Genomic DNA, 17,271 nt, shown 5'->3' on the forward strand with positions numbered 1-17,271 from the left:
AAAGTCAAGAGTACTTTAAATACATGCTCATATATAACAAAGAGAAATAACTTCCAATATGCAGTCGAAATTCAGACAGAAACATTAAAGTACGTCATACCAGAATTCAACGCTACATGTTCAGCATCTGTTCGAAATACAACTTGTATACTCTTGTATGTGACGTCACTAAACTTCCGGCTTCATTCAATGCTAGCATATTTGACGTCAAAAACATTCCCTTTCAGCAATCAACAACAATCCGTATAAACACAAGATTCAGTAAAGCTTTACATGCTGTCGGAGGCGTAAACATCACCTTTGGCAAAGGATACGGATCCAAAGCTCTAAAGTTTTTCAATTTTCTCGACATATCTTTCTTTATGTACATCGCTGAGATGATTTATAACATTAATAAACAAGATATTAGTAGACAAATTTATTTTTCGTCTAAGACGAATGTAAACAGTTGTTCTAGTAGAACACAGTAAACTACGGATCACGTGAGGTTTTGACGTCGGTGCAAGACTTCTCTAGAGGAGACAAATCCCTAACTCATACCAAATTATACAAGTATCGTGCCACCCCTTGAAATGGGTTCGCTTCTTCCCAGGGGTTTAGACACAGGGCCAAAGTGATACAAATTTTACCTGAGTGAACAGATTAGTACATGATAGGACTATTCGACATTTGAGTTAACAAGAATATCATACAACATGAAGAACAACTGGACACAAAAATTTAGAAAACACTACTTGAATATATCGGATTAAAGGTATTTTCTAAACTAGTTTTTTGGCAATGTGAAATTTATGATTGTTTCAGTCATTACAATAGTTGGGCCTATAATATGCTTTTGTGCATATTTAAAAACTGTTAATGTAAAACATAAGTTTGTGGCTTATGTTTTATGTTAAAAAAAATCGTGGAAAGAAGAAGGTTTGTGTGATTTATGTTTACGAATGGTTTCTACGGGACAGTTTAAATACGTTTTCAAATTCAACAAAATAAATATCCAGGTATGGTACCAAATAAGTCACCATTAACCAGGTCTTACAATATCACCTAGATAAGTGTATTGATAGGGTATTTATGTTATATACGCTTCTGGTAATGTGATCTAGAGAAAAGTGACGTTTACCAAAGAACCGTTTTTTAGACGCGATCAAATGTGTGGTGTGGTAAATAGCATGAAATGCTATAAAATAAAATTCATGGGCATGGTACTGAAGAAGCTAATAGGAATAGAAAACAAAAAATTTATTTCTTGTGCGTTAATTCTCATGAATTAAAATGTATCAAGGAGGGGGAAAGAGGCCTAGTTTGTAACTGACCCTCCCAGGTCATCCACTACGACCTAAATACCGGTCTAGACACGCTTCTTCCCTTTCACACTTTTATGTTCTGATCACTAAAAAAATTATCCTATCACAAACCTTCTGACGTCGAGAGATCTCTGACCGCCAATTAGTGCGTGAAGTAAATAGTCATCTTAAGAAGAAGATTATTGAACTGACATTTTGGAGATCAACGTTGTCCTATAAAAGTGTATTTCACAAAATGTGTGTGTGTATTACAACGTCTATAGTTTTGTTATGTATCACTACCATAACATATCTTTATTTACATATTTAAGGCGTAAAAAATACAGGCACAGGTCTTTTTACTATTGCTTGTTTATTTACGAAAATACATTAAGTACTAGCTGTACATGAACTGTTTCTGCAACATCCGTAGCACATTTACATATAACATACACAGCAGCATAAAAGAGCTTATTAGACAAACCGACTGTTTCGGCCGCCCGTTATCCAACTTATATACACACTTCTTCAGAATTCACTGACACAATAAAATGTATTCTTATATAGGAAAAGAAATCTTTATATTACCTCAAATAATTATCTGTCAAAGAGAATACAATGAATAATAAACACAGTCTTCTCCAGCTGTGAAACAATTGTAGAGCCTTGTCGGCACTTAAGTACAAAATACAACTACATAGTTGGGCTTAGTAAGTAATTATGTCGTGAAATGACTGAAAAAGATTTTAAAAAATTGCACTTTTTAGCAGATAATACCAGTTTGGAAAGTTTGACTGAATAGTTTTGAACAAAAACTTTTAAAGCCACTGGCATCCAAATTCCACATAACTTAGACAAAATAAAATAAATAAATCGGAAGTTCTGAAGGATCAATGTCTTTTCTTCCATCATCGTGAAAGTTTAATTTGATAAAAATTACAAACTTAAACATACCCTGCAAAGAAAAACTATCGAAATATTATGACTTGAAGATGTAGTTGAAAAAAAGCTACGTTGCTGAAATGTTTGTATTGTTATATATGTATATACATTGTTTTATATATATATACACATCTCGAGAAAAATCGCAGATTTCCAGGTTTAGGCATATTGAAGATGAAGATATGAAATGTTCTTTTAAAATAGTTTTAAGAAAATGCCATTTAAGAAATTACTACAAATCTTTATACAGACTAATTTAATCGATAAGAAATGTACCTACAGTATCACGTAACCCACAAAAACTAAAGCTATCACAAAGTCTTAGAGGCATTTGTTAAAATGGCCAGTGACATGATTGCTGGTTATAAACAAAGATGTAGATATGCCTACCAGGCGATGAACAGCGTTTTACAGAGAACGCGAGATCCTTTCTTTCAATAGTTTTAAAAAGACGGATAGGAATCATGTACAAATGTGTTTAAAACAGTGATCCACAAAAAAACCCTATATTGTAATAAGAGTGGTCGAAGTCACGAGACTATTTGATAGAAGGCATCACTTTAAGTACAATAAAAACGCTCATGTTCCTATATTAAACAATATCAAATAACAAGCTTTACATTTCAATATCAACGTTATAGTTCTTTATTTGATGGGCACACCAACTGGTAGAACTATAATCTCCATTTAACTTTCAACGTTTATAATTTAACTTTTAAACTCAAGAAATTCAACAAATGGGAAACATTTCTTTTTTAAATGTTAAACGAAAAACTACTTAAAGTCTTACAATGTTTCACCTGCTTAATAATTAAATTATTCGTTTAAAGTTTCAACGGCCGCAAATCATATTTACCAGGCACTGGGCACTTTTCACATTACAACAATAATAAGCAGTTACATTATATTGTTGCGATAAGCGCAACAATTACAAAGAAATTACACAATCTAATATTATCAATTGAACAAAACGTTAGAACATTATATAGTTTCGTATTCCTCGATAAGAATCTACTTAATATAATTCTATCCATATGATTACAAATCCCCATCTGTATAACAAACACCACAAATTGGCAACGACAAGCCTAATGAAGACTAAGAAAGAAAAAAAAAGGAACTATTTACAAGTATTTGTTTCCATGGTCAGGTCGTCAACGATTATGTCATATGGTATAAAATATAAAGACTTTGCACCATGCAATAAGCATTTTGTTTTGAAAATTCGCGCTAAGCCTTTTCATCCCTTGGTTCGTGTATTAATGATAATCAGCACTGCACAACTCTGACTATTGAACGGTTTCTGTGTTTGTCATTTCAGTATTTGAATAAATGTTATTGTAATTTAATAAACGCTGCTCTTCAAGTGCTGGCTAATTAAAGCACCATTTCCGGAGCAGCATGTGTAATCCAGGTTTCCAGCTTTGCCTCCTCATTCTAAACGCTGTTGGTACATAAACACGCAAGTATATTTTCATCCACGTATCCAAGATTTTCGCTCACCAACTGACTGACCTTCCTAGGAGTCCTGATAAATTGTTAAGCGAGTAGAAGGTCACAACAACTAGGTGAGGGTCTGCTGGGAAAGCCCAGGCACGTGGCGCTGGTTGGCCATCATCTCATAATAGTTAATACATGTAACAAACAATAAGGGGATTTAATAGTTTATGTTACAAAGGTATGTATGTACTAGATCAAAACAGATAAAAAATTGGAAACTTGTAACACAGGTTTTAGTTAAAATAATCAAGAAACACACAACAAAGAGGAGTCTTGTAGTATCTTACCCAGAAAGTTTGAACGATTCATCATGCATTCTGACGTATAGAAAATTCATGATTTACATTTTTAAACAAGATGGCTAGTGCTTTGAAAAAAATCTTGGACGCTGTGGTTCATGGTATTTATTGCATTTTTTTTTTCATAATGGGACCAACATCAAAAATTACACCGTTCTCTTAATTATCATTTGTATTATATGTAAAACTTCAATAACTACTACCAGTGAATTATTTAAAATAATAAATATATACATATATAATGTAATGAATTATATTTATCTCAAATATAAAGTATAAGTTTATAAGGTGAAAACACTGCGTTTTACATGTATTTATTTGTTTGTTTGCTATTATTAATTTTGTACAGCGCCCCCTATTAGCGGGTTCCTCGTTGTATCGTGTCCTAATATAAAATCGCGCAACCTTGAACTCAATTCCACCGACAGCACCCGCTGCGTGTTTACAGCACGGGGATATTTAGCATCACAAAACTATTATCGCAGGTTTGTTCACATCCAAAATGTAAAAGGTAGCTAGCTAGCTGTTCACTGTTTCGAAACAATTATTACACTCGTTTAGCAGGCCCTTAAATAATCACAAAATCCTTCATATTTAAACTAAATAAATACAACTTACTATTAAATTATTAGCAATAATTAACAACATCTTAACATTATAATCACAAACTGTCTAAATTATTAAATGATGATAGAAATAGTAAATTTAAAGAAAAAAACGTTTTACAAACTAGGCAATGCTATGTTTCAACACAACCCCAATGTTGTAACGGAAGTGCAAAGATCCCGTGCACCTGGGAATACTGTAGTTGACGTTCACTGAAGTAATGCAAAATATAAGGTTAACATTTTATAGGCCACTAGCACTTGAGAAGTGTCTTGCTTATAATTACACATGGTTTCTCTGTTGTTCTTCTATTCTGATCCTAACTAAGAGGGCCAGTACCCCCTGTGACCCACATACTGTGCGTAGTCTCTCTCAACTAGCCTAACCCGTGCCAAAGTAGGACAATGAACACGCTTGTTAACGCTTTTATTGTAATATTCAACTTCACAGCTGCCCGCACACACCGTGCTATTTACGTTTAAGTCACATTCTGTGATAAACAACACAAAAAAAAAACGAACAGAGATCACTTGATATAGTTTGAAAGGATGCCATAATAGCAATGCCTATTACAAATATTTTTTAGCAAATATTTAATTTCACCTCACGATTCTAAAGATGCTAATAAACTCTGATACACAACCGAGTCCAAGACTGATACGCTTTGAGAGATGAGTCCATCTGACAGGAATGAGTCATGGCTGATGCGGTATTGGGTAGCACATGGGTTGGGTGATGCTGTTTGATGGCGCGAATTATGATCGTCCACAATCTTTCCTTTGTAACTATATGTCTGAGGATGTTTTTGATAGCCACTAACGACATTCCTGTTAGTATGGGTTGTACACGTGCAAGCATCCGCGTCACAGTTAACTAACTGTTCAGAAATGAGTGTTTGTAGCCTGGTTTGTCTACATGACGCATCAGCTCCTAAAACCTCTTCGTCCAGACCAAATATTTCATCGTAGTTAGTTATATCTTCACTGCATGAAGAAAAATAAACAGAATCGCTTCGAGGTTTTCTAGGAATGACATCAGAAGGCTCAGCATCGAAGGTCCAGCTTCTAGAAGTTGAGTGGGATGCGAGTGAGTCAGAGTCTAAAACATAACAGGTTCTTCCCATAACGCGGTGGCGGGCACTTTTTTCTTCACGGATCTCCTTCTGCAAACATTTGACAGTATTATTGATGAGAACGGAGCGACACAGAGAACCTTCTGGGTCCTTGATACGACGCAACTTGTTCATCGAAAGCTTTAAAACTTTGCGTCGTTCGTCTTTCCAACGCATGCGCGGATTCCACAGCTGAGGTACGCGCCGACGAGTAGGAAGCATTATATCATCCATTGGCATTTCCTGATCATGACATTTCTCCAAGTGCTGGCTAGCATTTTCTCCACACTTCTCTTCCACATCTGACACCAGACCAGTAGTGGCTGGATTAACTTCTTTGTTGTCTTCAACCATGGTAACATCTTCATACTCTTTCTTTTGCCGTTTTACTGAGAAATCTTCATCTTGATGGAGTTTTCTTTTGTTGTCGGTAGAGGGCAGCTCTCTACCCTCGGGGCTGTTACCACAAGCTGACCCTGAAAGTAGAATAACAGAACTGATTACAACCTCCACAGTAGAAATACTCAACGTGCAAGACCCTGTTTTGAGAGCAATGACCTAGCTGTAATAAACTTGCAGTATCTAGTGGGAAGAAGCTAACACCCCTCCCCCTCTTTAACTCTCTTTTCTGTGTTGTTTACTCTCCACAATATTCCCGTTCATTTTCCATTTCTACGGCATTTTTCTTCTGTCTGTACTTAACCAGAACCACCTGGCTTGTGCACCCTACAGCTGTAACCTCTTGTCCAGTGCGTGACATATGTCACACATTATCTTAAAATGTTTATTATTCGTACAATTGATTCTTACTACTTTTTGGAAGCACGAAAATAATTTCATTTCAAAAAGCCATAAAGTTATATCCGCATGCACAAAGAACTGATAACTTAAAAACTATGGTATTGTAAATAATTATATTAAAATGTATTTAATCAATATTGCTTCAAAGAACAACGGGCGCCTTCAATTATACAAGAGTATTTCCAATTAACACTATTTTACAAAACAAAGAAAACCATCATGAACATTTTCAATGTATTAAACTCTATGATAACATTAACATCGTTTTCAATGGGTCTTGGAAACTCGCGATTCCAGTTAACATTTTTGCATACTGTAACATAACAAATTAACAACTGTTGCTTTTAAAAAATGTAATGTAATTTTTTGTTGTTCTAATAAATACCTTAATGAATAACAGATTTTTTTAGAAGTTGCATTTGTTACATTTTCTCCAATGAGACAAACATTCTAAACAGGTTTTCACACACCTTCAATCTACGACCTGCTATTCCATGAAGGTCATAGTTACGTGAGAAATTTGTTTAATTATAGAAAACCATCAGTGAGAAATGTTCACTCATTTTCTCAACCAGACTGGCTGTACACTTTAATTTCACACAACCAAGAGAATCGTTTGTAATCATATTAAAAAGTGGTTTCTTATTTTGCTGAGCATCTTAAGCTAGGAGGGTTTTTTCCAAAAAACGAAGAAGAACTTACCTTTAAATTTACAAGATTGCATCATAAAAGTAACATACACAATTTGTTTCTGAAAAGATTAACATAGTCCTGACACTTTGTGTAAATAAAACTATAACTTAACTCAGTTGAGTTTATTAGTTAACATTATTACTCACAAGCGAGATGATTGACTTGGTCAACAATATCAAATACAGTAGCAAGTTTTTCTAAGGGGAATATAGAACGCTGGAAGCTTAACTTGTTAGTTTGTTTAAAGTGTTGTGGCATACGAAAGTAAAGAATGTTGAAACTTCATGCGTTATTTGTTCCAGGGAAAACACTCTTAAAAGTCAAGGATTTTTACCAGTTTTACTACTCACAACTGGTCTTTACCAGAGATAAGTGTTCACCAAGTAACGCGAAGAAACGACCTTCATTGGCTTGATCAACAGACGTCATGTTTACAATTTGCGCAACGTCTCTATGATTCTCGAGTATGTGTACTAACTAACTACAGGGTCTTGAACAAAACAGTATCCATACTCATTTACAAAGACTTTTTTGCCTGTAACTAGACTTCTCACCTATTCAAATAACAAAATCAAATCCAACGTGTTTCAAATATTATTTAAAACAATAACACGAAGAATAAATTTCTTTTATTTATTCGATTTAATTAGATTTTAGTAACATCGAATTGTTTGTTTCGGATATTCGCGCAAGGACTATCTACTCCAGTCGTCTCTAATTTTGAACTGATAGACTAGAGGGAAGATAGCTTACTCTTGGGCTACTCTAATAGAATAGAGGGATTTCACAGTCACTCTTATAACGTGCCTACAAACAACGGACCCTCAAATGTATAGTTCGGCATGCTAACCACTAGGTCACGCCCATCTATCACAGTATTATAGAACATTATTATTTTAGGAAAACTTTATTTTTCTTCTAATTATAAATCATCCTTTAAAATGAGATATTAATAACATCTTTTTTAATTATGCGATGTTAAAAATAAGCACCACGAAATTTTGTTAAAAGAACTTCTTGTGAAATATTTTTGGAGTCGGGAGGTGTACTATCAGAAACACGACACTTTTACTAATAAATATTACAACATCTGAAAATAAATTGAACGAATTATAAAAAAAATGCAATTTATTTATTTAGTTGTCGTTAATTATGACCATTAAACCTATAATTTTCGATGGGAATGGGATCAATATGGACTCTATCGACTTTCCAAACGCACTTTTTTACGTCAAGTTCACAACTTATGCAATGTCTCTATGACTCGATGTTAAATATTAGAATGAACTCAAAGATATATTTACATATTACATTTTAAAGTAATTGAAACCGGTGTCTAGTCAAATAGACCCAACTGTACTAGCAGAGCTAAAATAGACCCACAACATAATAGGTGGACTAATCTTTTCAACAGTATTAGCAATAATTAACCACAATAGTTCACGTAAAAGGTTTCAACAGGGTGTTAAAGGAAAACACAGTATGAAAAGTATCATTTCACAAAAGTCGTGATAATATAAACCTATTGTACTGTACATATTGAACTTTGAAGAGTATTGATAATAAAAACTCATTCTGTACATGACTCAAGGTCAGAACTAGCCGAACGAACATAAACTGAACACACATTTAGAATGAAAAATGTAGATAAAGAATATAATCATATTAACCATATTTCATGTTGTATTGTTCAGTAGAAGTAATTAAGTGATTGTTTTTGTAAGTCTAAATACGTTTCTCTAGATGTGTACATACCGGATATTGCGTTATTTTATTACGACACACCATCAGTTATACTACGATTTACTAATTACATCATAGTTTATGTTCACCCTTTCGCTGCGGTAGCAACGTTTACTCCCCGTGTGGAACATTTTGTTATAATGTTGCAGTTTTTGTTACATAGTTTCAAAGCCACTAAAACAACTTGTTTATTATTTCATGACAGAATCCTTTGTTGTGTGACGTCATGTGCATTAACCCTGTAGTAGCAATCAAAACGGAACCAGTATCGAAAACGTATTTGGAATAAATCTTATGGTTTTTCCGACATTCACAGCTTTGGTTTTTACTGAGATGATAGGGAGGGAATCTTCTCGTAAAAGCAAATGCATAGTTGATACTCTAGATGCAGAAAGCAGTAAATGTCGGAGAAACCCCAGGATTTATGCCAAAACGTGTGTGAAAACATGATATCGTGTTGGATATATCACTATATATCTACACAATACATACTATAACTGCGAGAAAATTTGTGGATTTCCCCGAAACGCATTATAAGCGTAGCCAAAGCGAATACACCTGTGCTGGTATAGAAAAAAGATTTTCACATGGTAGTCTTCCCCAAATGTTTGTTATCCACGCTCCCTTTAATAAATATGTTTTCTTTTGCTCCCCCCTTTAACAAGTGAAAGAATGAGCTAAGTGACATGATGTAATACACATTAAAATACTATACGTGTTGTAGTAATTACTTATTATTTTCACTAATACACATTATATTAAAACGCTTAATTTTACTATTGACTCTAATCGTTCTCGCCACCCTGGATTTGTTTGTTTGTTTTGAATTTCCCGCAAAGCTACACGAGGGCTATCTGTGCTAGCCGTCCCTAATTTAGCGGTGTAAGACTAGAGGGTAGGCTAGTCATCACCACCCACCGCCAACTCTTTGGCTACTCTTTTACCAACGAATAGTGGGATTGACCGCCACATTATAATTCCCCCACGGCTAAAAGGGGGGAGCATGTTTGAGGGGACGGTGATTCGAACTGGCGACCCTCAGATCGCGAGTCGAGCGCCCTAACCACCTGGCCATGCTGGACCGCGCCACCCTGGAAAGGAGAACGCTCCACACTTTGGAAAAACGTTAGAATATGCCAAAGACTGTAAAGACCAAGGCATACACAAACATAGATCATGTCGTTGACCCTACGGTACAATGTAACAGAAGGGTTAAGTTAAATCGCACAGTGGTATTTCTCTTCATTCACTTCTAATAGTTATACGAGAACAAAAATGGTAAATATATTCAAGAAGGGTCACTGATTATTAGGGTACAAATGAAATCGGATTTATCATTTTATACACTGTGTGATTATTTTATTTTATGTTACATAGTTTATTTAATTTTAATTATGTGAACGAGACTGCAAGCTGACGATACTTTTCAGCCATCCTGTTTGAGCAAGTCAACTCAAACTTCAAAGCACATTCTCCCAACCACAATTTATATTCCTAGTTCATTGACCCATTTGAACCTAACTGGTTTTAGAAAAGAAAAAGATACAAGTGCAGAATAGAGATTATTCTAATAAACTGGTTACACGTACAGACAAAGCGGTCATTATATATATATATATATATCTTCTGAATCAACAGCATCACTTCATATGGCAAGCAGTAAAAGGAATACAAAACATTCTCCTCAATAAGTTCAAGTTGGTATACTATACAGTGCCTTACCTGCAGTCATTTTCGATGAGTCGCTGTCCTGAGTTGTCTCGGGCAAATCGCGTAACGTCGACGGCCATTCAACTGAAAACAATACAGATTCAAAATCCAAAGGTTCGCTGTCAAAGCCACAAGGCATGCTTGGTACGTTTATATTTTCAGAAAACAGGGAATAGTTTGAAGGGTAGTTACTACAAAACAGGGAAGAGTTTGGAGGATAGTTACTACAAAACAGGGAAGAGTTTGGGCAGTTACTACAAAACGCTGGCAACACTAAGGTCATCCTGCACTTGGCACATCGGTTCAACTTCTTCCACCTGGAAGAAAACAAAGTATTTCTTTCAATCAGCGTCTTCCACACAGATGTGATCTTCGTAGGTTTGCTAACTCAAAAGCGTCGATCAACAAAACAAAAATTCAATACACTTCACGTTCCATCTAACCAGTCCACTCTCCAACATTACTCTACGAAATCTGACAGTTCAACTACTTGCAGGCGACGCCGTGCCCAAGGCAGGGCATCGGCAGCGCCCTCTGCCACCCTACAATACCTATACACATATATGCTCGTGTTGCGGAACGCTGAGTTAATTGCCGCAAAACTGGTATAACAACGCCACCGAGAAGAAATTTGGAAAAAGAAAGGCGACTCCGGTTTGTGCGTTAGATCAGTTAAATTGAGGGTTCGTTACCTTTAGGCCAGATTCAGATTATGACCTAAATGCTGAGAGCCCAAAGTCATAGAGGAGTTGTAAGTGATGTTGATGTCCGACCGACTGACTGACTGTAGAACCAAAGCTCTACTAATAGTGTCAATTGTCTTTGATGAACTGCACTGAAACTTATATTGTTCTAGCCTTATGCTCACTATTAATTCACAAGCCTCTACACATCAGTGTATATTTTACTTCTGTATCACAGTGTAAGCATTTTTAATCCAAAGTGTTATCTCTATATTAAACATTCACAAACATTCCATTTCTATCACGCTTGAAATACATCATGTACTTAATAACACCGAAAACAGTAGATGTAGAAATAATTCAACATGAAGAATTATAGTTAATTTTATTCATAACACTTGAAGGTGTATGATGGAAAATAATTTTAGAAATAGCTCTTCAAAATAAATATTTAGCATGGCTAAAGAGTGAAACAGTACTAGTGAGTTTTTATTGTTTTATACAAGGCTGATTATGGCACGTTTAGCGTTTATACCTCTAATCATGAAGAGACCCTGTACTGAACAACTTATTGTGTAGATATAAATAACAGAAACGAAAATTTAACGGTTTATTTTATCGTTCTTTGATTTTTCATATTCCACTATTAAAATGTGTGCTTAAAACATAATAACTTCGGGAAGAAAAAATATTGACCCCTATTAGTGTCATGTCGTACCATCTTTTAGTGGATTTCAATTCAATTACCAATCCGAAAGATTTGATCAAAACAAATTATTTAATTTTTTAAAAAAAGGTTAAAATACTTGTTGACGTGAAGAAGTGTATTAATAAATTTTTGCTGAGTTTCAATAAATGATACATTTTAATAGCAGTTAATAAAAAAAAACTTTTAAAAAAGTTCAAAATTTAAAATGAAAGTAGGAGAAACCTGCTGATGTTCATACACTTCAATGAAAACAATGATGGCAGCAATGTCTGACACGAGGCTACTTAGTGCCTATGGATACAATTACCCCGACCTTGCTCTGCGGCCTTCTTCAAGCAAGAATGTCAAAAAGTGGTTCATGAGGCTCGCAAGCATATTGGATGGTGCTCGGCGCAACGCGCCTGCCACGAAACACTCACGAGGATAAACCCATACCACCCCAGGCGTGTGCCGGCCCGATTCAGAAAGGTAATACCAAAATAGCGTGGGATGAAGGAAAAACCGGTTGACTTCTGTTCGAAAATGTTTTTGTTAAAAAGAAAAGAATACGTCGTGGGTTCTTTTCAAGTAAATGTTTAGAACTTCTCCACTATGTATCCATACGCCAGATTATTTTTCCTTTTTTATTCTATAGTTAAATACGTATAAGTAAAATCGTAACTGGCTCTCTTATATGCTGTACACACACACACAAATAAAGCATACTTCACACGTGTTGTTCTACCATGTTATTTGTATTGAAACCATACACTTATATTATTTTTGTTGCTGTTGTTTTTTCTTTTCTTTATCAAGATAATTAACCTACAGCGAATAGTGATGACAACGTCACACTTCCTCTAATGTTTAAGTCTCTTCAGTTCTTGTGTGAGTACAAGTGCAACACCAGAGGTGAACGCCCAGCTCGCCTAACTGTTACGCTTGTGCTTGGTTAGTGATAACACTGACTTACAGTGTGCGTAGGATAACAATGATAGAGATATATGATTAATACTTACGCTATTCCACAGTAAAAAAGCCTCAAGTCTGTAGCCTTGAGGAAATTATTGTTTTAATTGTATGCGAGATGAAAATTTTAAACATTTCCAAACTTCTTTTAAAATAACTTGGGATATCTGTGCCATATTCACAACTAGTATTGAAACCAGATTTATAGTTACGAGTCCCCAGACTTGTCGCGGAGTCACCGTGGAACTCTAAATTTGGCGATAGATACAAATCTCAATAAATTCAAATTTACAACATCTTTATGAAGGATAAAATCTGTAAACAAACCCACTTATAACAACACGAGAGATAACATATGTAAATAAGCTCACACATAACATCACGAGATATAACGTTTGTAAATAAATTCACACTTATAAAATCCGTAAAGAAATTCTAACTTATAGACATTACAAGAGATAAAATTATGAATTACTAAATTTAATGGTTTGCCAGTCCTTTTGAATGATGATTAATGTTAGTTCAAGTAAAATAAATAAATATTAATAATAGACAAGTTGATGATGAAATATATAATAATTGATGTTTTTAAATCATAAACCCAATTCTGATGTCTAATAACTGACTTATATAATCAATCAAAATAAAGTTCAGCTCGAAACAATTGTTCAAGTAATTGATGATATAAATAGCCTCTTGTATCCTAGCTGGCCTGATGAGCCCTGGTATTGGACGAAAGGTATCTTCGTTACTGGATATGGCAGATATAATGTGGTTGACATTATTAAGTTCTTCTTTAGTTTCACTCATAAGTTCTTATAATCAATGTTCAATTCTGCATATAACAATTTCTAACTCATGAATATTACAAAATAAAATCCGTAAATAATTATTTTTCACATATTATCCACATGAGAGATAAACTAAGTATTTTCAAACATATAAACCTCGTATACCCATATACTTGTACTTCGTTTACATTTATAAAATCTAGTGCAAGAAAAAAATAAAATGCATTCAAGTCAATAAACGGAAGATAGTTTCAAAACTAAAGCATGCGAACAATAAAACTTTGTGTCTAAAACCTGTAAGGCGTTGTGAACAAACGACACGCAAGACTAAACCCACGTACCTTGTAACCACTTAAAACCCCAGTCATTCAGGCTAATACTTTATGATAATACAATTTAGTATGCTTTCTGTATGATGCATAACAATTACCATAATTACCACAAAATAACCTTCTATTTTCTTTGTGTACGGTATCAAAAATTAAGTAAGCTTTGTGTCTGATATCCTCGTGACAATCAACAGCTCATATCCACTTCATAACCAAATAACAATATGTTTTCTTTATTAAAACTATTTCAGAGGCAGGTGGCATTTTAACCTTCTTCTATATATTAGGCCTAGGTCACAAGTAATATTTTCGAAAACCTAACAGGTGAGGTTCCACGTATTTGGAGCTCACGGCAACAGTCATCTGTTTTTAACCACTTGACACTACACGCCAGGAAGTTATATACATGTGCATTCAGGTCACTCGAATGTCCTAGATTCTTCATAGACAAATCTAGGTCTCTCGGAGGAAAATTACTCACCATGGTGTACAGTGTGAAACTGTGATAACTGAACTAAGTTTTTACTGGCACTAGGTAGTTTTTAGACAGCTGAAAATAACGACTATCTTTATACAGTTTGTACTTCAAATCAACGTTAGTAGCTGCACTTAAATAATTTATGACTCGCATGCATATCTATTATTAATATTAAGATAAATTATTGTTAAATAACTTTTAAAGGTAACTTTTTTGAACTGAACTTGACTACCCTTGTAATAAAAACAAGCCATTTTTAGAGTATAAAGACAAATACATGTTTATTTCTAATTATATAACTATGGTTATTTATACTGTCGTAGTCTATGTCTTTGTTGTCGTTGTTCTGTAATTTAGTGATTTGTATTAATATCGTCTAGAGGGGGTTTTGACCTCAATAGATGGACCCTTAATTTAATATGTGGAATTTTCTTGAATGTTTAGGAAATAAATTGAACGGTATAAAACGCGACAAAAATAAATTAATGTTAAGATGTTTTCATCCATTGTGGAATTGCACACGATGCTATTACAGCGTCATCATCATGACTCTTCATGATGATGCTCTCTGTAAGAGCATCAAAACATGTAGAGCGTAATTTGAGATTCTAATCAGAAATATTATCAAGTAAGTTGTCTAATTATAACAAAAAATAATAAATTAGACAATGGGACGTTTAATAATAAATTAAATAATGCAGAAGAAATTTTGGAAATATAACTACGAAAAGTAATCAAGGAAATAAAAATACAAGATCATTTGAGAAATGAAACATTGCAAAACACTTGAATAATAAATAAACAGAGGTAAGCAAACCAACGAGGTAAAATCTAGAAGATAAAACAAGGTAACAATATTTGAGAGACAAAACTATGCAGAACTACCTGGAAAATAAACAAAAGAGGAATAATTTAGAAAAAACATAATGAGGTATAAACCTAAAAAATAAACAAATGAGCATTATTTGAGGGGAAACTATACAGACCTACTTGGGAAATGAACAAAACAGAAATAATTTAAGTAAGAAAACAATATAACATCATTTGAAACCCCAAAACTATGCAGAACTATTTGGTAGTTTTTGGGTTTCAAATGATGCTATATTGTTTTATTTTCTAAGTTACGTCTCACTGTATTATTTTTAATGTTACTCCCGTTTTGTTTATTACCGCAGAACTATTTGGGTAATAAACAAAACAGGAATAATATTAGGAATAAACTCGTGAGGAGAAACCTAGTAAATAAAATAATGGATCATCATTTGAAAGACAAAATTATGTAAAACTACAGTGGAAAAACCGAAACAGGAATAACTTTAGAAACAAAGCAATAACAAACAATATTGGAAATAAAACAATAGAGCATCATCTGAGAAATAATAACGTAAGAGATAGGAACACAGATCTTTAGAGACACAAAAAAGCTATATTTTTCATCCTTCCAGATTTACAAAGAATTTATGGAATCTTAAAGGGAGTTAATATCTCATCGCAACTAAACAGCGTTAAATCAATCTCAGTTCCAATCACTACGTACTTTAATAGAAACACAATCACTGTGTACTTTCGATTCTGAGACATTTAGAAAATACACTGCGAGCGTTTATACACACAGTACTAATAATGCTACAGTACCACTTTCTATACGTGATCATCCACCAGTTGTGTTAAACATAACTTTAAAAACTCACCCTACTTTTGACGCATCAAGTTTCACGTGGAAAATCAAATCTAGTATAGACGTGTCCCCAAGATACATGATCAGCTGACTAACTCTCATACAGACCGAGTTTAGATGACACCCGGTTCTTCCTCTGACTTTGTCGACCGAAAGTTCTGCCCATGCGCGTTCCCTTGACCTTCTTCTGTCTTTAGAGTGCTATTGGTACAGCTACTCCAGGCGCACGTGTCTGATGAATGCGTGTTAAGCACCGAAACTCGCAAGTGTCCAAGCACGGTATAGCAACAACAGTAGCTGTTACAAGCTAAGGATTTCATCATACATGTTTCTGCAAATAAGCAAATGTAGTCCTTACAGTTATTTGTTTCCTACTATACTTTCGATAATTAGTTCTGTGAAACTGTTCCATTTATCTCCTGAATGACAGACCACTGCTGTCTTTATTTCCATTTGTCTGGGTTCAATGCACTTTCAGTATATATTCAAACTTGGCACCATACATCAGCTTGTTAGTACTGTTCAGTTCGCTTGGTTTACAATGAAGTTCATAGAATTTCGAGACGTATAATTTTTTTTAATTGATAATAACTTTCTCTATAAATTCACTATTAATATTATAAGGCTGAATTGATATGTTTTGGTTTTAGTGTAGGTCCAATAATTTATAGGAATTTTCAAATTCTGACCAACTTTGACTCACTTTCAGAATCATTATTGGCTACTAATGAATCATATATTTTATTCAATATACTTGAATTTAAACCTAATGAATCATACATTTTATTCAATATACTCGAATTTAAACCTAATGAATCATATATTTTATTCAATATACTTGAATTTAAATCTAATGAATCATATATTTTATTCAATATACTTGAATTTAAACCTAATGAATCATACATTTTATTCAATATACTCGAATTTAAACCTAATGAATCATATATTTTATTCAATATACTTG

At 34.1% G+C, this 17,271-nt stretch overlaps 1 protein-coding gene across 1 annotated transcript; it reads right to left on the reverse strand.

The window, feature by feature from the left end:
• Nucleotides 1-1,639: 1,639 nt before the first annotated feature.
• LOC106462743 lies at nt 1,640-16,384 on the reverse strand. The gene is made up of 3 exons (XM_013922694.2): nt 16,318-16,384; nt 10,701-11,005; nt 1,640-6,217 (listed from the first exon to the last, which is right to left on the reverse strand). The coding sequence occupies exons 2-3, from the start codon at nt 10,969-10,971 to the stop codon at nt 5,235-5,237; spliced, it is 1,254 nt and encodes a 417-aa protein (XP_013778148.1). The 5' UTR covers nt 10,972-11,005; nt 16,318-16,384; the 3' UTR covers nt 1,640-5,234.
• Between the last annotated feature and the right edge of the window lie 887 nt (nt 16,385-17,271).

Source organism: Limulus polyphemus, unplaced genomic scaffold (genome assembly GCF_000517525.1).
Source record: "Limulus polyphemus unplaced genomic scaffold, Limulus_polyphemus-2.1.2 Scaffold1237, whole genome shotgun sequence".
Lineage (NCBI taxonomy): Eukaryota > Metazoa > Arthropoda > Merostomata > Xiphosura > Limulidae > Limulus > Limulus polyphemus.

Bases quoted from the DNA above. Each gene is read 5' to 3' on its own strand.
- LOC106462743 (XM_013922694.2), bottom strand. From the start codon at position 10,971: ATGACCTTAGTGTTGCCAGCGTTTTGTAGTAACTGCCCAAACTCTTCC. The intron at 6,218-10,700 runs GTAAGGCACTGT...TTCTACTTTCAG, and splicing joins CTCATCGAAAATGACTGCAG to GGTCAGCTTGTGGTAACAGC.